At 41.6% G+C, this 24338-nt stretch overlaps 1 protein-coding gene across 1 annotated transcript; it reads left to right on the forward strand.

Moving 5' to 3' along the window:
• Window positions 1-73: 73 nt before the first annotated feature.
• LOC104535658 (X-linked interleukin-1 receptor accessory protein-like 2) lies at window positions 74-18696 on the forward strand (the record flags this gene model as incomplete). The annotated part of the gene is made up of 3 exons (XM_010181803.1): window positions 74-347; window positions 14757-14943; window positions 18543-18696. Coding segments are annotated over 3 exons (615 nt in total), but the record flags the coding sequence as incomplete, so codon positions are not given.
• Between the last annotated feature and the right edge of the window lie 5642 nt (window positions 18697-24338).

A 24338-nucleotide genomic window follows, 5' to 3' on the forward strand; every position in this document is an offset into this window, starting at 1 on the left:
CATTTCACAAGCTGCCTTTCACTATCTTGAAAAACATGTGTCTAATATTTCTTTATTATTGTTTTGCTTTCAGTTGATGGTTGCATTGACTGGTCAGTGGATCTCAAGACATACATGGCTTTGGCAGGTGAACCAGTCCGAGTGAAATGTGCCCTTTTCTACAGCTATATCAGAACTAATTATAGCATGGCCCAAAGCACAGGTCTTAGGCTTATGTGGTACAAAAACAAAGGAGATTTAGAAGAACCCATTATATTTTCTGAAGTTAGGATGAGCAAGGATGAAGATTCAATATGGTTTCACTCGGTTGAGTTGCAAGACAGTGGTTTCTACACGTGTGTTCTAAGGTGGGTATTGCGTTAACATCTAACTCAGAATGTTGTCTTTATTAAAAATATTTAAATTTAGCTCTTAGGATTGAGATATTCTTAATATATAATATACATTACTTATTTTTATTCTCATAATTATATATGTCACATAATGCTTTGTCTCAGTTAGTTTCCATAGTAATTATAGTTACCTCTTCCAAAAGCTATAATTAAGAATTTGCTTTCACTTAGTTACTTTTTTTAAAGCATTAGCAAATTGTCAGTTTGCCATAAACCTTCAGAACTGGATATTTGTTAAATCACGAAGTATTTTGATTAAATAACTCTCTTTTCCAAATCCTCCGAGTTACTCAAGAGTTAGACACCGTTTGAATTATTCTGATGGGGTTAGGCCATGGGGAGTTACAGTTCTGTCTGGTCCTGAAGAAATGTTTATTTTGATGTAGAGTTACGATTTGTCATAAAATGAAGCAGACCTCATTTGGTGAGGCACTGAAATGCATGTCTCAGAAGTATTTTGGAACTGTTGGATGAGCCTTAAATTAAGCATGTGCTGGAACTCGTGATTTCTGTCATGTGGATGTTGATGTCAGCTCTGTGCCTAAAATGAGAAGATAGAAAAGGAGGACTTTTTAAGAATGAGTGAATAAATATCCCTTAAATGATCCAGTTTTGAACTGAAAGGAGTTTACAGACAGTTTGTACGTTTCGGTTTTAAACTGTTTAATTTCAGAGAATGAAGCTTGCTTCGTCCTTGTCTGCTGTTCCATCATGAAATTATACACGTTTGATGGATTTAGTATCAAATATTTTCAGCAGACTAACAGCACTGCTCAGAGCGCAGAATTTGCTCTCTTGCCATCTCTGCTCAGTCTTGCTGCCTTGTCTCAGCTGCCTCCGTCCTGAAGAATGCTCCTAAAATCAAGAATTGTGCAGTGGTGCATGATGCTCTGTGCTGGGGACCGACGTCCTGTTTAAATATCGGGTGCATCTGCCAAACTCACTATCAAGTGTGTGTTGCAGCCTTTGAAGTTTATTATTCTGTTATTAGCTGCCCTGACACAGGTTTGTTGCCATGTGAACTTTGTGATTTTGAAGTGTTGTGGGAAGATGGTGATTTACATCTTTCAAGGGTATGCGTTCTTCATAAGACTCTGCTGCGATAACCAAGTCAGTTGTCTAATGCTGTGGGCATTTTAATGTGAATCCTATGTGAACAATGAAGAGTTGATCTTGGGTCAAGTTCTAGGATATACTTTTTTCCTGAGAAATTTCAAAACCTTTCACTCATTTACATGACAAATTAGTCCTGGTAACAAATGGTCAAGTTCTTAAATAATTCCTGCGTTCTCCTCATTTTCAGATAACAACCATTTGGCTCGCTGCTTGGAATGCACTACACAGCAATAATGTCCTCCTTGTCAGTTATGCAGGTTTTCTGCCGTGTGTGGAATTTTCTGATATAATTACAGATATTTTTACCCTTTTCAGGTTTCTGTCAGGTGTATGTATATATTATATATATTGGTTGCACATTAAATACTGTATTTCTTCCTTTACTGAATGTTTTCTTCCAAAAATTTGGTCATGTATTCTTGCCGTGATTTATTTTAATTTAATTTAATTTGGGCTAGATACACTGTTTAGAAATACAATCACAGTTCTGTGGTCACATTAAAGACTATATTTCTTCCTATATTGAATTAATTTTTTCTTCCAAAAATTTGGTAATGTATTCTTGCCATTACTGTTTATGAAATCATAGGTGGCTTTAAATAGCTGAGGAAATGACAACTGTGATTTATTTTAATTTAATTTAATTTGGGCTAGATACACTGTTTAGAAATACAATCACAGTTCTGTGGTACACTACCCGCACCATTAACTGTGTAATTTCAGCATTATTTATCCATTTTTTTTGAGGGTGGTAAGCAGATGTTTGCATTTTAGTCATTACTCAGGATCACCTCCTTTGTGAGAATTAAGAGGTCGCAAATGAGAGCAGTAATTCTAAAATACGATTTTATTTTCTAGAAACATTACCAGTTTCTGTTGCAAATGCCTTCTTTTGTAGACTGAATGAATGGAGACTGGTAGTGCAGAGGAGAACTCAGTGCCATGGAAGTGAAGAGGTGACTGTGTCTATCAGTGTGCAAGACTGGGCTTGGGGTTGCTTGCATAACTGAGTCTTTTGGTTTGAGAGCTGAATTTAAAAAATGGAGAGGAAAATGCTTCTGATTCAAAATAAATGTAAAACTTCTGAGGTTTCTCTCAACAAAGAAGTTTTCATTTAGGTTCTCTAAGAGAAAATCAGAAGCAAATCTAAACTGATGTCTTTCTAGCCGCTCACCAGGGTTGTGGGAAGCCCTGGTGCTGCTTAGAGGGTGAAAACCCTCATTTGTGTGTCCCAGTGTCCTGTGTGGGTTGCATTCAACCACCACAAGTCTCTTTCCTCAGGACCGTTCTGTCTGAAATCTGTACTTGCTTATGCAGAACGTCGCAATGGGCTGAGACGCTTGGATGAGGTGCTAAGGCTGAGGAGGGACAAGGGGTCTCTGTCCCAGTTGTTTATGGCTTGAAAGGAAGGACACGCTCTTGAGCTGGGAGGATCTTCTCTGATAGACAGGAGTTGATCATGAGAAGTTTTTAGGAAGTCGTACATAAGGGATGTCACAGGCAATAGTCACAGCTCTGCTAATTCACTCTTCTCCAACTTGTTTCTTTCTTCGCAGTCAAAACAATGTGGCGAATAAGGGGAGAAATGACAGTTGCACATTGCACTGGATTTCCTATTGAGAAGGTTCTTCACAATTCTAAAAAGCTCTCTCTGTTTTTCAAGAAGCTACATTTTCAGGGTGCTCATGGGTGCTTGTAGGATCAAGGCTTGAGTATCTTTGTAGCAGTTGGAGGGAATTTTTCAGAAGCCGCTTGAAAAGGGTGGGTATGAGCAGGTGAAGATTAGGCTGATATGAGTGATGTGGAGATGGGTAAAAATTAAACGTGTCGGTGAATTCTTTCTTCTACAGAATTGTAATTTCAATAACCATAATGTCTGTTTTGTAAATGAGCCCATAATACTGAATAAAATTAAGGAATATTAGAGCAGCCTTAATGAAAGAGATTGCTTCTGCAGGCTGAAGCATCTGATATCATAATTTAAATACTGCCTGTCCTTTATTAACCAATTAGACATTGTTCCATAGGCAGGTGTGGGGGTGTGTGCACAGTAGGAGGAAGTTAAACTTACTTCTCTTCTCACAATACATCTTGACATTGAGCTGACGCTCAGATACAGACCGAGGTGTGGTATTTTTCTCCGGCATTAAGCATGGCTGTAACATATTAAGGGCTCCAGAATCTGCAGGGACTTTTAAAAGAGTGCAGAGTTGAGCTGTGTGAGTTAATCCATGTGACTTGGATTTGCTTTGTTCTCAGGTGTCTTTTCTGTGCCAAATCAGGGTTGTTGCTACAGCAAGATTCAGTGGCATCCAGAAGGGATCCTGACTGACGGATCGATGTGGGTTTCGTTAGTTCCCAGATAAATGCTGGGATATTTGTATCATGACCTCACTGTCCATTATGAAAATGCTACGTTCTGGAGGTCCCTTTGCAGCGCAGGCCCTGAGTATGCCATCAGTCTTCCAGCACCCACCAATGCTACTTTCAAATAAAGTTGTCAGCATTTCTGTTACAGAGGTTTGGTGCTCTGGGGTTTTCACGTCAGCAGTCTTGATCGAAGCATCTGCACCGAAGGATTCAGAGATGAGAACACCAAAACCAACATGGAAACTAAACCAGATCTAAAAGTATGGGGTGGTCCTAAAGTTCTGAATATGTAAGACAGATCGTGTGCTGCTGCTTTTGCTCTCTGAACAAACACATTTGTTTTTCTGTATTAAAACCTTTGTTTTTTAGAGGGGGAACAAGAGCTGGGCCTACTTAGATCTTCTTAACCTGATGAAAGAAGAGAAGATGAGCTAGGGAAGAAATCTCAGCAAAGTTTAGCAGCACCTTTGCCCTCAGCAAGGGACTGTTGCTGGAGCCCTTTCTCCTAACTGGGCCCAGCTCCGAAATAAACCGAAGGTCTGAATAAATGCTTTATGAGCAAGATCAATATGAGTAAAACTTCAGTTCATATTTGCTGCTAGTTAACTGTTGGTGAAATACAATAACTCAGTTCCCGTAATGTGAATCAGGAGGGTAGAAAGTCTGGGCCTTGAGGGGGAAAGCAGAAGGTGGAAGTTTATGGTCACCAGACCAGCCGATGGAGCTAAGCCTCAATTTCTGTCTGGGATGCAGAATAACAAGGGAGTGAGGGCCTCGAATGCCTATGAGGCAATAAACCTGCAGAACTTTAATACCAGCATTTGATGCCAGAGAACTGTCAACAAATCAAGTTAGGAAACCTGTGTATCCTTTTTCCCTTACTTTGTCCCTATCTGAGCAGTTCTTAATGGAGAGCAGCATTGCTGTGGACATGCACAGGGGAATCAAGGCTTTGCCGAGCCATTGGTGAAATACTGAGATATTACTTTCTGAGCAGTAATAAAATAGACTGATAGTAGATTTTAAGCCTTCAGGCTTCTGCATGTCCGTGGAGCGCATGACCAGCAAATCAAAATCAGCTTTAGACAGCCTGCAGGGGCTGTCAGTAAAACTTCAGCTGCAGCATAACCTTTGTGCTCTCACTTCAGTGAGCTTTAGGAGGAGCTTGTTTCAGATGCCTACAACCTGGACTGCAGTATGCACCCATCATCCCAGGAAACGTGGCACTGCTTTTCTGAGCTGTGAAAGTCTGGCTTCCAAGTGAAAGGTAGGAAGAGTTTTTTTCAGGTCTGAACAGAGACCAGGCAGGAAAGTTGGACTAAATCACGAGGTGAAAACGTGTAGGGCTAAGGTTGCTTTCTCTGCAGCCATCTCTCATGGTTCTTACAATATGTGGTTTAATGCAGTAATTCGTTTCGTTGGTGGCAGTATCTTCTCATTACAGGATGTTTCATGTTCAGGTGCTTTGTTTTTATTCAGTGCTCAACTGTTCATGACAAAGGTGATTTTGTATCTCAGATCCCTTTGAACGCAGTGTCGTAATTCCAGTTTATTCATAGAACACCTCCTTCTGTATGCGTCACTGGGAAGTGCTGTTTTCCCATAGACCTACTCTGAAAAGATCCAAAGATGATCACTTCTTAGTGGGCCCTTGTCTTTAATCATCGGATGTCCAAGAGCAGCACATCTAAGTAGCTGATGGATTACGCATCTCGTAGGTACCTCTCGGACTTGCACACCGGTACGAGATCAGCTTTCGTGGCTGTGCTTTCCCAGACAAGCCTGTAGAAGCCAGCTAAATTTCACACTTAGAGCAAGTGCATGGATTCAGCGTGGCATAGTCTTCCCAGGCTCTGTATGCCACTAACATTAAATGTCACGCATTAAAAATGTGTGACATTTCCCGCATTAAAAGTGACTGATTCTGTATAAACAAAATCCCTGTGATATATGGTGTTCAGTACTTGAATACAGTGCTACAGTGGATACAATATAAAGGCAGTATGATTCATGATAAAATAAAATTTAACTTACTGAGATATGTTTTTCATTATCAAAATGCAGGGAAAAGTAGAATCAGAGTGCTTCTACTTTTCTGTCTAAAATTGTGTAAAAACTGATGGTGCTCCTGCAAATAATTTTGATTACATTGTCTTTATTGAGAGAAACAGGTTCTATCTGTTCTGTTGACACATTTGCAGAAAAAGATTCCTTTCCTTTCCCTGGTGATATGTGTATTCCCGCTCACTCACATTCCTCTCTAAAACTTTAAAAGAGAAAATATCCATCCTCTGTCTTTCTGAAAAGCAGTGCTTACTGTTGATGAGAAGCTGCTGGAACAGGCAGGGCTCCAAGCAGAAATGCCCATGTTGTTCTGTGGTTGGAGAGCATCCAGCAGCTTCCCTGTTCCAGCAGTGTGCACAAAAATGAGAATATTGTGTATCATCCCATTCTCCTAATAGTAAAATCCCAGCTTTAGATACCTTAAAATGACTGACAAAACTTTGTAGTCACATCAGGGTGTCACAGTGAGAGCTCCCTGTGCTGCAGTGCATCTGTAATGTTTCAGCTCACTTCACTGGTTGCATATGGAAGAAGTGCCTTGCCTGGTGGGCTTCAAACCTTGGCCCGTGGAGAGAAAGGGTGCAAAGTGGAGTGAATTCTTCCTCACGCAGTCAACTTTGCATGCAGGATACCTATTGCTGAGGTGTTGTTCAGCCCTCCTCAGCCGTCTCCTCTCCAGTGTGTCAGGGAGTTGTTTCCCTTCTGTTCTCCTAATAACAATGGAGGAGAATGTGCTTACCCAGGTACCACTCCCTTTGAAGCCCACGTCGAGCCAGCTGTAACTGAAACACATCAGTAGACAGTGTTGTAGGTGCCTGAGTGGACAGGCAAGTGGCAGGTTTCCTGAGGAGATCCATCAGGCCCAAAGTACAAGGTGACAGAACCACAGGGAGTTAAAGTGGTATTTGGTAAGTGATCATGGAGGATGATTTCTTCTTTTCTGGCAAACATTTAAGGGAAGACCCAGCCAGGAGGACTCAGCTGCAGGACCCAAGCAGCTTGCATTGCATATTGGCTTAAGGGCGCTCACTCCGTGGTTCTTGGTGATAGCATTCCTTCTGTGCCCTATGGGATAAAACTGAGCCACCCGTTTACGTGCTCAGTTGCCCATATACGAACTGAGGGAGGGCTTGCTTTTTCTCATTGCATCTACAAACAGGACTTAAATGCATGAAGAAGGATGTGATCCACGGGGTTTGTTCCTGGAGGCAACGTAATCAGTGAGGTTTAGTAATGCGGACAAGTCTGATGAGTATCCTGAATGCAACTTTTACGTGCTAGGTGTTTAATGAAAAAAAGTATAGAGGAATAGATACACTAATTCACTCACTGTGTGGGCTGGAAGAAATAAAGGAGAAAGTGTTCAGTGCTCTCAGAAGCAGGGTATTGCAAATACAGAATTATTGGAAAGGGATTTCTTCATACCTTCCTGGGAGCAGTTGTCGCTGTGCCTCAGATTGATGTAATTCGTAATGGGCCTTTTCGGTAAGACAGTATAATTTAACAGTAATATCCAGAGTTCTAATAGAAAATTATTAGGAAATAAATGAAAGGGCTTAGTCATTTGCAGTAGCAGACTTCGGGGCTACATTCTGCCTTGTAATTCTTAAGGGCAAGGAAGAAATTTTCCCTGAAAGCAAATGCAGTCAATTACAGGATTTCTTCTGCTGGAACAGGATGTGCTGAAGCTGATGGAGACCAGATAGTTCATGAACTCAGGTGTGATATACTGGGATAACTTGGTGTTCTTCTGATTTCTGCATTTCTTCTATGTTCTGTAATATATTTTCGTACATTAATTTCTAATAAGTAACACTTCTGCAGACTTAAAAACAAAACCAAAACAAAACACATGACCCTTAACCATGTGCGTCAGGCTGGCTGTCTCTTACTATTCTCTGAGAGACTTTAGAAACACGATACTAGAGATTTTCTCTGAATCTTGAAATCATGGCCTTGCTGTTTCAGGCTTGTATTGTGCCAGGCACATCCTGACATTTTTGTGTCACAGTTCCCTCTTAATAAGGATGCTAACTGAATTCTAACTAATTTAAACTTAGATCTGAGCTTTGGTGAGAGAGACCCAACTGTGAGAAACTACCCAACTGCCAGATCCAAACATCTTTTCTTCTCTGTCCCAGTATCCAGAAAGCCTGGAAATTCCCTAAACAGGGCTAAACTCACAGTGAGAAGTACAGGTCTTGCTTTTAAATTCCTCTGGTGAGAACTCTATTCCTGATGGTTAACTTGAGAAGACATCCCTGGATATCTGCTTTTGAAGCTGTCATTAATGTGAGCCTTTTAAAATTGCCTTTCAGTGACTTTGCTCAGAAACTGTTTCTTTTGAATAGAGCTGCTGTGGCCTTTCTTCATGGTAAAACATGAGCCTCTGGGATATCTTGTATGTTTTAGTCAAGCTCAAACTGTCGTCTTTTTTCTAGTGAGTCTTGTGTAGCGATTGACTCTTAGGAGAAAAGTAGAGGAAGACTGAAAATTCTTAAAGAGTGATGGGTTAGCTCAGCACAAATACTATTTCTGCTTGGAGGAATGGGGCCTTGAACGGTGCTTTTATCTGCATTCACAATGCAGGTCTCTGTTGGAGGATTAGAAGAAGTAAAGACAATGCAAGAACATTGGATTTGTAACGTGGTACTGTTTCAGCACTGTCTGAGATTGTACTCCTGTGGTGGTGTTTTCTTTTACTAGTAGGGTCTTGAAAACCAGTCAGACATTGAAGGAGAGGTAATATGGGACTAGGATTTCTCCTGATCACACGTAGGAGTTGGTGTTAGATTACAGATAGAGCAGCAGCGAGCAAGCAAAGTACAAGATGGGAATGTTTAGAGTGGTGCTAAGGCCGGGTGCCACACACCCGCCCCACAGAACCACTGCACCTTTTGGCCTGTGGTTCAGGGAGCGACTGCAGCAGGGCCAGCCATCTGTTGAATTGTGCCTCTTCAGGCATTGCTCTCTCACTTGACAAATCAATAAGAAGAAAAAAATCCCCAAACTTGGAAGGATCTGTGATTTGTAGCCTCTGAGAGTGATTTGCACCATAAGTGGGAATTTGATCTTTTCCAGGCAATCACCCCAAATGTGTGGCAGTGGAAGTCACCAAGAAATTAGTTAGCACTTGAATGAAACCTTGGAAGAGTAAATAGTAATCCATTTATTTGTAGGAAAGATGTTACATTTGTGTGATCTGAGAAAAACAATGATCCTAAGTAAACTCGTTTTCCTTTAAGCAGATCACCAAACCATGACCTCATTGATCTGAGCAAAACAAGCTCAGATGCCAATGAGACTTAGCCATTATGTGAAGTGTGAAATTTAGACAGGAGTAAATTTATAAAATTCTCATGAACAGAGACGAAAACAATCGAATGCTCAAATGAGTCTGAAAGCAATAATGAACATAGCGGTTTCTTAGAGCAGCTGGTAGTGAATTAATTACTGTGGGCCTTCAGATGGACAAAGACAGACGATGGTGTAGTTATTGTTGTTGTTACTTGAACTCAGAATGAGCAAAGATGAACGCGAGGGTTGGCCTATGCAGTCCTGTGATCAGTATTTCGGAGAGCCAAGGAAAGTACCATTAAAACAGCCGGAGTGTTTAGGTACGCTGGAGAGATCTGAGTGTGAGCTGTGCTGTTCCCTGAGCGCTGCTTTGACAGGAGCTCTTCCCAGCTTTTGAATCTCCTGCCAGAGTCTGAGTTCTAAACCCAAAGTTTTAGAACGTAGTAAAAACCCCAGCACTTAATGAAAAATGAGCCGGCAAGAGAAAAAATTGCAAATACTCTCGTATAAATAGGCAATTCAAATTTAGGGATTTTTTCAATCTAGTCAATATAAAATTTACTAACAGTAAATATAAAATTTACTAACCCCTTTGCTGCTTCCTTCCTCTTGATAAGAAAATTGATAAACGGGCAGAGAAGACTTCATGCATACTAGAGACAAAGTTGTTTTACTTCACTCTTTCAGCAAACCACCCTCACTTAGCAGAAATGCAAATGCCAAAAAAGGTTTTTTCCAAAGTTTTGACTATTTCCTCTAATTTGAACTCAGCCTTAGGGCTCATGAATTGTCCTGAATCCAAAGCAAGATGAAAAATAATTTAAGGGTTGACACTTCCATTTCAAATGTTCTTCTTATCTGTTTCTTTATATCCTCCCTTTTTCCCTCTTGTCCTTGCTTCGAAGTCAAGCCAAACTGACAGTTTTGCTTGCTTTTGTTCTGAGACCTGTTAAAGTCCCTTGGTTTTCCCTGTGGTTTTCTATTGGATTCTGAGCTGGCCTCAGTTTGTGGTTCAGAGCCAGTTCCAGGTGGCCTGGGGATTACAAATGCCTCACCAGCAGAACCAAGGAAGCTGCTTTGTGAACTCTGGCAAAGCTAAACCCTTCTTGACATTTCCAGTCGAGAGAGTAGGCCCAGTTTATAACTAGTCCCTTGAAATAGGGAATTACAAATCTTAGCTTTGGTGTGAAAACATAAGACGTATTTTTTTCTTTGAACTATGGAGCGAGTCTTTCTTTTCTTCCCTCTTCCTGCTCCTCAGATGACCACTGCTACCTCCTATAGAAATGGAATCCATTGGAAACTGACTGCCTTGGAAAATAAATGGTTTGGAAACCTTTCAGAAAAGAAAAAATACTAAAAAGGCCCACTGTCAGACTCATGAGCTTATTTCCTTTACATGTGGAAAGTGGGCTGTCTGCAGTCTGCCGGGTTCATTTGGGTTCCAGCAGTCTCTGCTTACATACAGCTCTTCTTACCTGGCCTTACAACGTTGAGATCACCACTGCAAGCCCTCCAGCATCTTCCTCATCCACCTGGAAGAGGCTTCCTTTTTGTTCCTTTCAGCCACCAATTCTGTCAGCAAAACCAGCTTTGCTATTGCCTGTTGCTCTTGTGTTCCAGTTCTCATCAGATATGGTCACATAACCTTTCCTGTCAGTCTGCAAACTGCTGGGAGCATTGACCTCCCCTACCAAGCTCCATGACCATGTACTGAAAGTGGATCTTTCCTTTTATAATTCATAGGCCATCTGTTTAGCTTTTAAAAGAAGAAAAGCAATAAATAAATAAAAGTCCTGCTAGTCAGTCTCCACACCTCTAAAGAAAAAAAATGGTAAAAAATGACCTTACTGTAGACAACTTAAATGCAGCTCATCAAGGAGAGGACACAGAGGTCCTGAAAACAGCTGGAAAGAACTGCTAGATCCCTCCTGGTGGGTGAGTTCCCATCACCTCAGTGACTTGTGTGGTGGCCAGCACCCATCTCTTTACTCAGGTGGTTAAAAACAATTCTGTAGTAACCATTGGCTGCTCTGGGATCTCCTCTCTGAGTTCTCCCTCAAGCTGTCACCTTCCAGGGAGCTCCTCCGTGCCCCAGGCCCCACAGGGGAGGGAAGACAGCATGTTCCCATGTGCCAGTGAAACCAAATCCACGTTTTTCTGCAAATTACAGTTCAAATTACGAGGTTTATCTTTGTTTAGGAAAATTAACAGGCTCATCTACCAATTCCTGCATGGAATGAACATGGTAAATTCCATGGCCATATCCTGGTTAAAACGAAGGGAATGTATCTTTTGAGGAAGCTCTGTCTCATAGCATCTGAGCTGACAGAAAAATGGTAGCCATGGGAGTCTCCAAGAAAAAGTCAGTACAGACCATCGCCTGCTCAGAGGACTGAGCGATGAGGTCTGTACCATCCTGGGGCTCAGCTGCATAGCACAGGGAGCAATGGCTCACATCTAAAAGCTCTCACTCCCAGAATTCTTCCTCAACACTGGTACAGACGGTGAGGCTGATCACACTGCTGGCTTTGGGGTTTTTTGCAGGTGACTGAAATGTAACCGACATCCCAGACTGACCAGATTAAAGAAAGGCTGCAGCTTCATTCACTGGAATCCCTGCAGAAGTTGCCCTTTTCTGAATTGCCAGCTGTAGCACTAACGTGGGTGGCTGGTAAAGAAGCATTCACAAAGCTTTCAAGTCAATTGCTGTTGGCTTAGTGAGCGCTTTCTTCATCATCGGCCTGAATGGATTTATTGTCTCGGCCATGGAGTGTGAACAAAAGTGACAGTGCTCACCAGGCACTTCGTTTTCTCAATCCTACTCAATTCTAATTGTAACTAATGAAAAGAATACTGCATTTTGAGGTCGTGGTTCCAGGAATCATTTGAAATAGCAGTAGCCTCCAGTGCTGTTCAAAATACAGTCTAAATAATGCAAGACTGTTAGCGAAAAATACAGCACTATTAAATAACACCAAGTAATGGACAACTACTCAAAGTCATTATTCTTGATTAGCCTGGATCATTATTACTGAGTGCATGTGACCTTATTTGCACTCAGTAATACTTGCAGTCATTCAGGGAAGTTAAATAATCATTACTGATTAATTACTATTGATTATACTGAGCGGTTGTATCCATATTTAATGTGTTTTCAGTGCTGTATTAAGAAGCACTGAAACTTCCTAAATATTTTTGTTTTATTCCTACAACAAACATAACCCTTTTCAAAAGTAGGTAGTTTGCAAGAAAATTGACTTATGTTCCCTAAATAATTTAATAATTTCAGTATTTCTGAAAAGCCCACCCAAAATGATGCCTTTTTTCAGTCCAGGGAATTTTTAGTTCAGGTAAAATAATACCTTTTGTGCAGCGTGTGAGGATGAGAGTTTTCATAGCCTCTCAACTGAAACACGTCGTGGCAGTGTGCGAGGTGAGCCTTCCCTCTCTGAGGGGAGGGATGGAGCAAATACCCACCGATTTTAATACAGAAGTGTACAGGTGGCATTTTGAGTAGGAAGGGGGAAGTCTGTGGTTCTGCTGAAGATGGCAGGTTTCTGGAGGTTGCCTGTTGATTTGTCTTGCAGTTACCTCTCTCTGCACATACCTGCTCGTGGCACACCTTCGACAGGAAGCGATTTGCACAGCATTTTGTCAGCGCTTGTTTAGCATGAAGCTTAGTGCAGTGATGAAGCGTCCCTGTAGGCCTTTGTATTTTCTTCCTAACTGCAGGCACACTTGACAGGGTGACACGCTGTTGAAATGTTGTTTAAGAAGAGATTTGTTACGGAGCGTGATGGGTTGGGTTTTTTTTAAATGAAAAGCATTGTCATGAGTCTGTTTGGTGGGAGCAATCAGCCACTGTAATTAATGCCAGGGCTTGGCTGACCGATCGCTTCCCAGGTGCACAGGGCAGTTTTTGCCTGCCATGCCACCCTCTTGCCTCAGCTCAAGCAGTTTGCAGCAGAGCTGTGATGGACGAGGCAGTGGCAAAGCAGCGATATCTCCTGCAAGAGCTCTCCACAGCTCCCTTTGATGGGAGGAACAGCACGTTGGTTTTACTCCAGGCTTTTCTGGTTGTGGTGCAGTCAATTAAAATGACAAAATGATGCATGATGGGAGGAAGAGTCTCATTATATTGTCGCTTGTACTTTGTAGTTTGCTTTTAAAGGGCTCTGTTTGCCATCACAACTAATGAAGGGCAGAAGCTGACAGTCTGGGTTGCAGCGATCCTGTGCAAAGTGCAAATGCTTCACAGTAACACCATGACAAACACCAGTTTGGGGATTTTTTATTGTGTGTCTGATAGCTCTGGTAAAGACGTGAGTCTGAAGTAATTTAATTTAATTCTGTTTTTATGATTGTGAGGTGCAGGAGCTGGGCTGGTCGTGTTTATTCTACCCTGATATTAAGAAAAATGAGGTGTAGCTCACAATCTGCTCTCCCGGATTTAACTCTGTCAAGTTAGCAGTGAGGAGTGAGGGGAAAAGTGTGAGGAACAGCCCCGAAAAACCAAGGACTGGGCAGGAGAAGGGAGGAGGCCTCCAGGCCCCAAGCAGAGACCCCGCAGCCATGGGAAGCTGGTTTTCCTGACAGGAAATGCAGCCATGGAGGGCCCATGCTGGAGCAGGGGAACGTGTGGGGAGGAAGGAGCGGCAGAGAGGAGCCACTATGGACAGACCACATCCCCCTTCCTCACCCCTGCACCACTTGTGGAGGGAGACGTAGAGGAGTATCGGAGGGGTGAAGGTGAAGGGAGTGTGTTTTTGCTTTTTTGCCTTTTTCACCATCCAAACCTATTTTAATTAGCAATTAATTAAAATAACTTTTCCAAGTGGCTTCTGTTTTGCACATGACAATAATTGGTAAGTGATCTCCTTGTCTTTATCTTGACCCATGAGATTTTTTGTCATACTTTCTCCTTCCCATCCTGTTGAGGGAGTGTGAGAGAGCAGCTGGGTGAGCAGCTGGCAGCCAGTCCGGGTCGACCCACCACAATATCACATGCTGTAGGATTTTATATAGGAGTTCCTTCAGAGGGAGGAATTCTTCCTGCATGAAGTGTTTTAACATCCAGCACATAACTCATCTTCTCAGATGTATAGCTCTGCGTACTGGAGTGAAATCTCCTGAAGTCTCCTGAAGGTGGGAGAGAAGAAGGGAGAGGACAAGTGTGTGTGACACACGGAGGAAGTGGAACAGTGTACCTTGACCAGCATTGAGATGCCAACAGGTTCCTGTGTTCATAGACCTGCAAGCTTGAAAGAGCTGCTGTGGTGGATTAGATCACTTGTCAACAAAAATTCTACAGGGTTCTTCACAGTAAACCAGAAATGAGCCTTTACATTTTATAGTAATTCCTCTGTCTTGGAAATGCACAGCATGACAGTCACTATTTGAATGTGTTGTCGAAGTGTTAGTGAGGATGAGAGCTTAAGAAGGAAATGTACTGTGCTGAAACAAACATGGTAAAAAGGAGGTGGGATAAATGAAAACATCTTTCTGTCTCTGCAGAAACTCAACGTATTGCATGAAGGTGTCCATGTCCTTGACGGTAGCTGAGAATGAGTCTGGGCTTTGCTACAACAGCAAGATCAGATATCTGGAAAAATCAGAAGTCACTAAGAGAAAGACAATCTCCTGTCCTGATATTGAGGATTACAAGACAGCCGGTCAAGAGCCAGATGTGGTGTGGTACAAGGTAACTGTTGCTGTCTTACTACTGTTGTGCTGAAACTGTGCAGAACTTCCGCTGTTTTCAGTCTCAGACATAGAGATGGCCTTTTCTGAGCCTGCAGTGGTTTATGACTGGTCTGGAGGATGCTCTCCCAGTATTATAGAAGTAATACTGAAGTACAGGCAGAAGTACCCAGCATAGTAATTGTCCAACAGAAATCAGCATTGATGAGGATGTTCTGTGCAGGGGGTCACATTATTTCTCTAACAGCAATACCACATTCCCAAACCACTGTGCCTCTGTACCAGTTTCCACCTCAGTGGGATGTCTCCCTTCCTGATGCTGTAGTAGAAACCAAGGGAGGCAACCTACAATGAGCCAAGGGTTGTATCAGCATCACCAACTTCAGTAGTGCTACCCAATTAATTTTTATGAAGACTGTTGGGTAATTTAGTCAAAGCTTGTTGATTTTTGCCAAAGTCCACTGAGTAATTTCACAGAAATACATTCACTTTCGCTGAGGTTCACTGAGTAATTTTACCGAGGTCTGGTAGTTTTAACTGAGGTCTGTTAGGTACTTTTACTGCTTGGCAGCTACCTCAGCTGGCTGTTCCTTCTCCAAGGCCTGTCAAATATTGCACACCACTTTCAACAGCAGATGTATCAGTGATGTGTTGCTGTAGCTCCCCAAGAAAACAACAGAATGACTGAAATACGGGTTGTGTCAGGCAGACATCAGGTACCAAGACCATAGCAAGGTCTGGCAGATTTTACCCATTGGACCAAAGTCTGATAGTTGAAAAGCCCTTGAGTATGAGTTGCTGCAAGAAACAATAGAGAAGAATAAAGAGCTGAGAGGCAGAGGGAATAAGAAATGGTTGGGCAAGAGGAAGAGCTTGATGGGGTCCGTGGAAACCAGAGTTTGGATTGTAGGGATACAGGCAGAATGAGTTTAGGGTAAACTTGGTTCAAGTAATGAAGACAAAACCCCACAAAGTAGTTAAATCCTAAATTTTGAGTGCTTGATTTGCTAAACTTAATAACATTATTTAGGGCTAGTTATTTTGTGAGAAATAAGTAATATGTGCAGAGCTGCAGATTTTTTCCTCCTTAGCAAGTTGCCTCAGAACAGAGCAATTGTAAATGTTGTCATCTATTTTTTATGAAAGTCTCACGTGTTCTATATTATAGCAACAAAATGTGTGCCATAACCCAGTGTTAGTATAAACAGAGCTTTTTCTTTCAGCCACTGAAGCTGTTTCTCTCAGCATATAGGTGAGTCTCTTCAGTGCTGTTCATGCATAAAATACTTGTGTTCAGTTAAGTCTGAAATCTTGGAGAAGCGAAGATACCAGAGATAAGCTGTTTCTTGCCCCATCTGTCTAGGTATTGCTGAACACCAGATCACTGAAGATCTCCTTTGTTTTTAAGAGCACACTGCAAAAATAGTCTGGCAGGAATAATCTTCAGCTGTCACGGAGCAGATATCAGTGCAAGGAGGATGCACGTACAGCCCCACATCAGCGATGCTTTGCGCTGACCAAGAAAGGGAACGAGAGGTCTCTGTTCCACATACCCACGTGTGGTGTCTGGGTTGCAGACACAGGCTGTGTGACACCAGGCTGGAGTGTGACAGCTCACTGACAAGTCGTCACCGTGGTGGAATGGAACAGAATTGATGTGGTTGGATGATGATGGTGAAGCAATCAAAGCTGACCACCTTTACTCTGGCTCGATAATGAAAAGAGGCATTGGTGGAATAACGTACTACATGTTCCACCTTATCCATAATTAACAGTAGGGTGCTGTCAGTTCAGTTCTTAGACAACAGCTGTGTTACCTGGACCTGAGTCAGGAAGCTCAGTAATGGGAAATGTCAATATTAGTGTTAAGCATAAGGTGTATATGTCAGGTTATCCCTTGAAGCTTTTTCCAAAAACAGGGTTTTGGAGAAATATTCTAGAGGGTGTTACGGTACTTAGCTCTTAATAGAAGTCTGCTTGTTCATCTAAGTCCAGTTTCTCGAAAAAATGTAATTACCTGGATTTCAGAATTATATTATTATTTTTCAAAATGATGTGATTAAACTGGGGTAACCCCTACAAACTGCAGTCTGGGACTTAAGATCCTTCTTATGAGACAAAGTGTGTAACAAAAAGCAAGTCCCTTCTTCCAAAGAACAGTGTAAAGTCATTCCGTTTTAGGATCTGACCCTCACTCTATGAAGAAGGTATCTGTCTCCAGCCACTGCTTCCTCAGGTTTTTCCCCTCTACCTTTGTCACTGAGTTTGACATGTACATAAAGGTGTAATCAGCCATCTTCTCTTGTAGATCTGCTCCAGAGGCACTAGGGACAACTCCTTTTCATGATGCTGAAATATTTAGAGAAGATTTTAATACCGAGGAGAGCATACATTGTCCAAAACAGAACAGTAGAGAAGTAAATGTGATGAAGTCTTTGAGGTTCCTTCTTTGTACCTTCAGCTGAAGAGAGAAATCCTTGTGTTCATGAGAACCTGCCGATCTGCTGGCGGTTGGGGAGTTCGGGCCTGTGGCCGATGAAATCCCATCAGACAGGACAGGGATGCTGCCAGCCCGCTGGATGCAGGACTCGCCCTGCCTCTGGAAAGCTTCTTGATGTGCAGAGATTAATGAATCTGATCCAATAATTACATCAATTTACAGGGAGTTAACTGTAATTTAGACACGCTCTTAAAATAATTATGCCTGAATAGATTTCCACATGCACACAATAATAAAACATGGGCTGTGAGGATTTGGTTTAACAGTCATATGAACTTCACTTCTGGCTAGCATTGCACTGCATGAAATACTTATTTTTAAAGATTTTCACGATTAATGATATACACACATTGATATACATATACACACAGCACTGTTACGCCTCACTCAAATGCTGTTCCTGTAGAACCACAGTTCATAGTGATGAACCTAAATCTGCCAAATAACATCCAAGGTGTGCATGGTGAATTCAGTAAATGTTGCAGGCCATCAGTACCATGCGCTCCACCAGAGGACACGCATGGGGGTGATGCTGCAAAGAGCCTAGTGATAGCAGAAGGCTGAATCAAAGCTCATCAGGTTCTGGAGAAGCCAGTGATGGGAAACAAGACCATAAGGAAACCAGGCTTCTTGAATTCTCTTGCTCAGACAACTGTTGTTGTTCCTGTTTTCTGCTGTTGGTAAATGGTTCTAGCCTGAGACTGTGTGTGAAGTTTGCCTTCAGGCTGGCTCTTAACAGACGTTGCCCTTGCTCCCTTCAGAGATGCATTTTAATGGTCCATCCTCAAGTAGAGGTCTTGGCAGTTGTTCATCATGAAAAAGAGAAGATACTTAACCGTTGCCTCAGGACACCACATATTAAACACATCCCATGTGATACAGTGGAAATTACTGAACCTTAAAAACATTTCTGTTTAATTTCTGTCTTCAAATTAATTCCAGTTTCAGATCTCTGTGCTTTCTGAAATTATGTTTGCATTTGAATTGCAAAATCTATTGAGATGGTTGTTTGCTTATGTATAATACTGAAAATATGATCAGGCAACGCTGTCTTACATCATACAAGCTGGGTAATTTTGGCAATGCATTTTCTTCTGCAGGAATGTAAGCCAAAAATGTGGAGAAGCATTGTAATTCAGAAGGGAAATACTCTGTTAATACAAGAGGTCCAGGAAGAAGATGGAGGAAATTATACCTGTGAACTAAAGTTTGAAGGCAAGCTTATACGAAGAACAGTTGAATTCAAGGTTACTGGTAAGAATCTTTGTTCTATGCCAATAGAGAAAAGAAAGCTTTGAAATAAGAGGAAAAAGTGGTTTTCACAGTCTGTGAACCTGTTTGAGAGAAGTAAGCCCAAACCCCAATGGCTGAGCAGTCCCAAACTAGGGGAAATTTATATCAAGATCTTATAAAATTCCACAGAAGACTTCTGTCTTTTGCTCTGTACAAAACCTGGAAGTGCTGGTTATAAAGCAAAAGGTAGGGCAGACCTAAGTCCTCCCTATATGCTGACAGTAATTCATACTCCAGTTTTGTCTCCAGTGTTGTACAGAAGAAAGGTTGACTGAAGCTGTAAAACAGGCTTTTGGTGAGGCTGTCCTGGAATAAAACACAGCCACAAGACATCTTGAGTAATGTTTTTTTAAAGTCACTGTTCCATATTTTTAAGCATTGGTTTAAAATTTACGGTCATCTACTTCTCTAGTCCAGAGTTTGTCTTTAGTGAAGGGCATGACACAACCTATTCCCAGAATGACGTTAGGAACGTTGGACTGTCAGGGGGAAAGTAGGCTGCTTGTCGAAGGTCATTCACACGTTGTGAGTCCGTGTAGTCAGCTATAGCCAACGGTATTGTTCTGTCTCTTTTTGTCAGGTACCAGAAATGAATGGGTAAAATAGTGTTGCCTACCAATATATTCCTGCTCTCTTTCCATTCCACCGTACGGTATGACATCTGTGTCTGTGTAACTTTGCACAGTTCTGACAACAAATGTGGTTTTTGCAGCCATTTGCACAAAACCATATAAGCACATGGTTAGGTGTTTTCCCATCTGTGTTTCGATATATGATTGAAATGGGGTCTGTCTTAAAGCAGTGATAAGTAAAATTCTACTTTCTTATCTCAAACTGAATTGATCCTTAGGATATTTCTGATATGTTCTTGAAATTCTTCCCTTTATTTTTGAGTGAAACCCGTTTTTCTATTCTTATCATTATTCCTCGTTTTAAATGAATTCTTTTCCCTGTGTGCCAGATTCATCTATCGTGTGGTTCTTTGTGGTCCATTTTTGACCATGGACAGGTCTCTAAAGTATTGATTTGACCTGTCAAATGAATATGTAGTGCCTGCCTTGTGGATAGCTGCTATCCTAGGTAGCATGCTGGTCTGTAACGAGAATATGAACTGAGTTTGTCCAATTGAAAATGGGATGCATCTAATTCAATTCCCCATGGTGGATATTCTTTAGATAGCAGGTATTCTCTGCTCTCCCTCTCATCATGACCTTGCTAGAACTCATGTGTTCTTTTCATGATTTGAACAGTGTGGTATATTCATACTTCACAATTTAATGAATTTGCACTGAACTAGCCATGGTATTAAAATTGTTTTATTAAATTGTTTATTACCTGTATTATTATAAATGTGAATATGGAGTATGCAAGTGTTCTCCTTTTTGCAAAATGCTTGAGAACCAGGAGATTGTTCCCCCTGTAATCTGATATGAAATTCATATTAAATTAAATTACCTTTCGTTTATAAAAGCATGTATGTTAGTAAACACCTTTTCCAGATTTAAATTTTTGGGAGAACCATCTGATATTATGTGTTTGAATCTCTCTAGATACCTGGAAAAGGCCTGTAAGTTTATGTAGACGATGACCTGAAAATATGGATTAGAAATATGAACGTAATACCAATGTATTGCAATACCATGTATGAATATGTACCATGTAAGCATGTTATCTTATAGCTTGGTGCTTCACCAAGTTTCTTTCTCCTGTTTCTGTTTTGTTTGTTTTTGAATTTTATATGCATGTGGGTTTAGATCTTTATAGGGGAGAGAAAGTCAGAGAAAACTCATACCACAAGCAGCAGAGGATTACTTCTGTTTGTGTGGCTGGCCACGTCAGGTCCTGAGGCAGATGAGATCACAGGCTGGGAGCAGGTACATGACATACTCAGGGACTGTGTTGAAGAATACGTCTCATGGGAGCAAGAAATAAAACTGTGTACTGGTGTAGTTGTTGACTCATACCCCGAGAGCTTGCTTTCCGTGGGGCTAGTGCAGCTCTAGGTGGGAGGCACCTCTGGAGAGCAGCCTGTCCAACCCCAGCCCAAGCAGCGTCAGCTGCAGCAGGCTGCCCAGGGCAGTGGTGTTTTGAGTATCTCTGAGAATGCAGACTCCACAACATCTCTGGGCAAAGCTGTCACAGTGTTCAACCACCCTCACAGTAAAAGAGATCTGTCTTATGTTTAAGCAGAATTTCTTTTTATTTTGGTTTCATCTATGCCCATTGCTTCTTATGGTGCTTTTACTGGGCACCACTGAGAGCAGTCCAGATCCATCTTTACACCTTCTCACCCGGTGTTTACACACATGGATAGTATCACCATGAGCCTTCTTTTCTCCAGAACAACCCGCCCCATCTACAGTAAAAAAGATCTGTCTTTTTATTTCAGTTTCATCTGTGCCCGTTGCTTCTTATTCTTTTACTGGGCACCACTGAGAACAGTCCAGATCCATCTTTACACCTTCCCACCCGGTGTTTACACACATGGATAGTATCACCATGAGCCTTCTTTTCTCCAGAACAACCCGCCCCATCTCTCTCAGCCTCTTCTCATATGATAGGTACTCCAGTCCCTTAATCACCTTTGTAGCCCTTCACATACTTATTCCAGTATGCCCCTGTCTTTCTCGTAGTGGGATTGGCTGTGCACTGGTGCACATCATTCACCTTTCTGAAGACTGAGTTCTCATTAAGGTACCAGGAGGAGCTGGGGTGGGACCAGGGCTCACGCTGCTGAACTTGTCTTTATAAATCACTGTTGGCAAATACTGCTGAAGGCTCACCAGCAAACTGGGGTACAATTATCTCTGCTAGCCTGCAATGCAGATGTGGAGAAAAGGATCTTGCCTACTGTTTCTTCTGTAGCACTTTCTAATACTGTTTCTATTGCTGTTACTTATTAACATGCCTGAACTGGCATTTATTGGCAAGTGCCTGAGTTCCTCTAACACTCCAGATTTTGAACAGCAAGACCCTGTTGGGCACTGCTAGCCACCATGGCAACCTGAAATTGTTATTGAAGAGTTATTCTGAAAGTGAAACAGGCAACTCCAAGTCTCCCTCAAGCAAGGAGAGCTGCACTGCTGTGGAGAGAGAGCTCGACTTAGATTCCCTGTAGTCTCGCTGAAGTTCACAGTTCTTGAAATACCTCACCTTGTCATTATAAGACAAGGATCTTTCTTTTTTTAAAGTTGCATCAAATCTGGTACACGAGGTTTTCAGTCCTTTTTGGAGATTCTGGTAGTTATGGAAGTGGCAGTATAAAATAACTGATAGTCATAGGTAAATGGAGTATGGGCATCTAAAGAGTGAAACTTGAAATCTTCAATAAATGCAGTGCTCATATAACAAAAGTTGGAATAATGGAAAGCTTCAGGAAAGCTGGAAAGTGCAGGAGCTAGACGCACCATTTTAACTTGTTGGTGAAATCTCTGGAGTCATAGATGGAAACTGGAAACCATCAGTACAAGGCCTGGCTCTGGTACGAAAGGCAAAGAGACCCGAGTTCTATTAGGAGATGAGCAGGGCATGAACCAAACAGCTAAAATGGCATTTCTAGAAAGGGGTAGATTGACTGCACGTGGAGTCCTGTACAGGGCTGGCAAAGTTATTGTATGGCTTCTGTGTTTAAGGTATGGGAAAGTGTGATTAAGATGGTAAAAGGCTTCAGAGCCTGTAGGTCTTCATGGTCGTAAGGAAAAGGCTTGCAGCCTAGAATGTATTTGAAAAACACTTTGACACAAAGTATTTATAGGGACAAAATCCTGAGCTGCAATACAGCACTAATGAGCAGTGCCTAAATCTTGGTGTTTGGGTGCATTTAACAATAATAGACTGTCAACAACACAGCTTTTTCATCACTGGCTCTTCATGAGTTTGTTATATTATGCAGACAGATGGGAAACAAGTCTTGTCAGCCTTTTTGCTGAAGAAACACGACAGCGGCGTTGTCATATAGCAAGTAAGACGTAACCCTTCAGTCTATGTAAAAAAAACAGCATATACATATATATATATATATATGTTTACATATATAAAAAAGCACATACATATATATATTTTTATATATTTTCACTTTGCTTCTTGGTAGCTTCGTTGTGGACAAACAAATGAGATTAGCAACTGCGATGCAGGGTTCTAACAGAAACTCTGGTTTTAATTAGATAATACATTAGAGTGCACCCACGTAGAAAAAAATAAACATACTAATATAAAGTTACAGATAATCAACATCAAAACTGATTAGTTTTTATTAAAATTGCAGATGTTCAGGAATGTCAGAAATCATGAGCATTTTAATGAGTGTTGTTAAATGCCAGCGTTTGTTGAAGAACAGTTATGCTATTCAGATAAAAAGAAAAACCCAAACATAAAAAGTCATGTTGTTTTTGAAAGGCAATTTATGCAACCTCCTGCTCTCCCCAGCCCTGCCAGCCAGTTCCCTCTGTCTGATACACAGCAATGTTTCAGTAGCTTTTGGGATGAAAAGGTGCAATTGAGAAAGATTCCTGCTATGTTTACCTGCGGCTTCAGCACTCTTTGTTTTGTTTTGGAACACTGATCTGTACAGAGACGGGCTTAGAAGAAGAAGTAAGCAGACAGAAGTTGGAGGATGGGGAAAGGGCGATACCCCTGAGAAAGGAGCAAGATCTGATTCCATGGGGTGGCCCAGGCATCCCCTGGCAGATGGAGCTGTCTTGTAGGGATGTGCTTTGCCATGGACAGCCATGCTAGTGAGAGACATTGCCTTGTTCTTTCTGCTGCCTGTGAAAAGAGGTGATTTGGGAACTTGTGCTGGTGAGTTATTCCCCAGTTTGACAGCAGAAGGTGGCCATCTGACCAACTTCATAAACTGCTGGTGATGGATTGGAGTGATATGCAGGAATTACTGGACCGCTCTGTCCAGCAGCCCTGTCCTCCAAGTTTCCTTCAACCTCTATTCTGTCATATTCTTCATAGGCTGCTAAAATGCCTGGCTGTTCCTAAAAGTCATTTATGCAGCAATATTTGTTTTGACCATCGTAAATGACAAATTATTCCACATGGCTACGTAAATTGAATGATTCTGCCTGAATTCACTCTTCGCTCATAGTTTTGCAATTAAATGCTTTCAAATCTCATTACATTGCTCACTTTTGAAATTACACCTGCTACTGTTGCTAGATTCTGTTTGTGTGTTTGGGACCCCTTTATTAGCACAAGCAATTGATGGTGATGTGCTATTGTTAAGCCAGGGGGGTAAATTGGATTTAAAAGTGCAAACGATTAGTCATACTCTCCAACAGCTCTAGGGATATACAGAGGCAAGCTACCACAGAATAAGTGAGGATATGAACTAAAATTAAGTCCACTATTTGGTAGTAGTTGCTTTTCTGCACATTTTTAATCCTCTGTAAACTGGGTGTGCTATTTGACATTATTTGTGGAGGAGTCTGGTGGCACATTGGCAGGAATCAATGGGTGCTGATCAGTACAATTCATGCCTGCAGTAATCTGTGAGTGCACCCTAAGCCTTATCAGTTCACAGTAGATAAAGCACTATCAGCAGAGTCATACAAATGACATGTTGACTGACAACATTTTTGGCTGTTGACAGCTTCCAG

This window comes from Mesitornis unicolor, unplaced genomic scaffold (genome assembly GCF_000695765.1).
Source record: "Mesitornis unicolor isolate BGI_N332 unplaced genomic scaffold, ASM69576v1 scaffold7583, whole genome shotgun sequence".
Classification (NCBI taxonomy): domain Eukaryota; kingdom Metazoa; phylum Chordata; class Aves; order Mesitornithiformes; family Mesitornithidae; genus Mesitornis; species Mesitornis unicolor.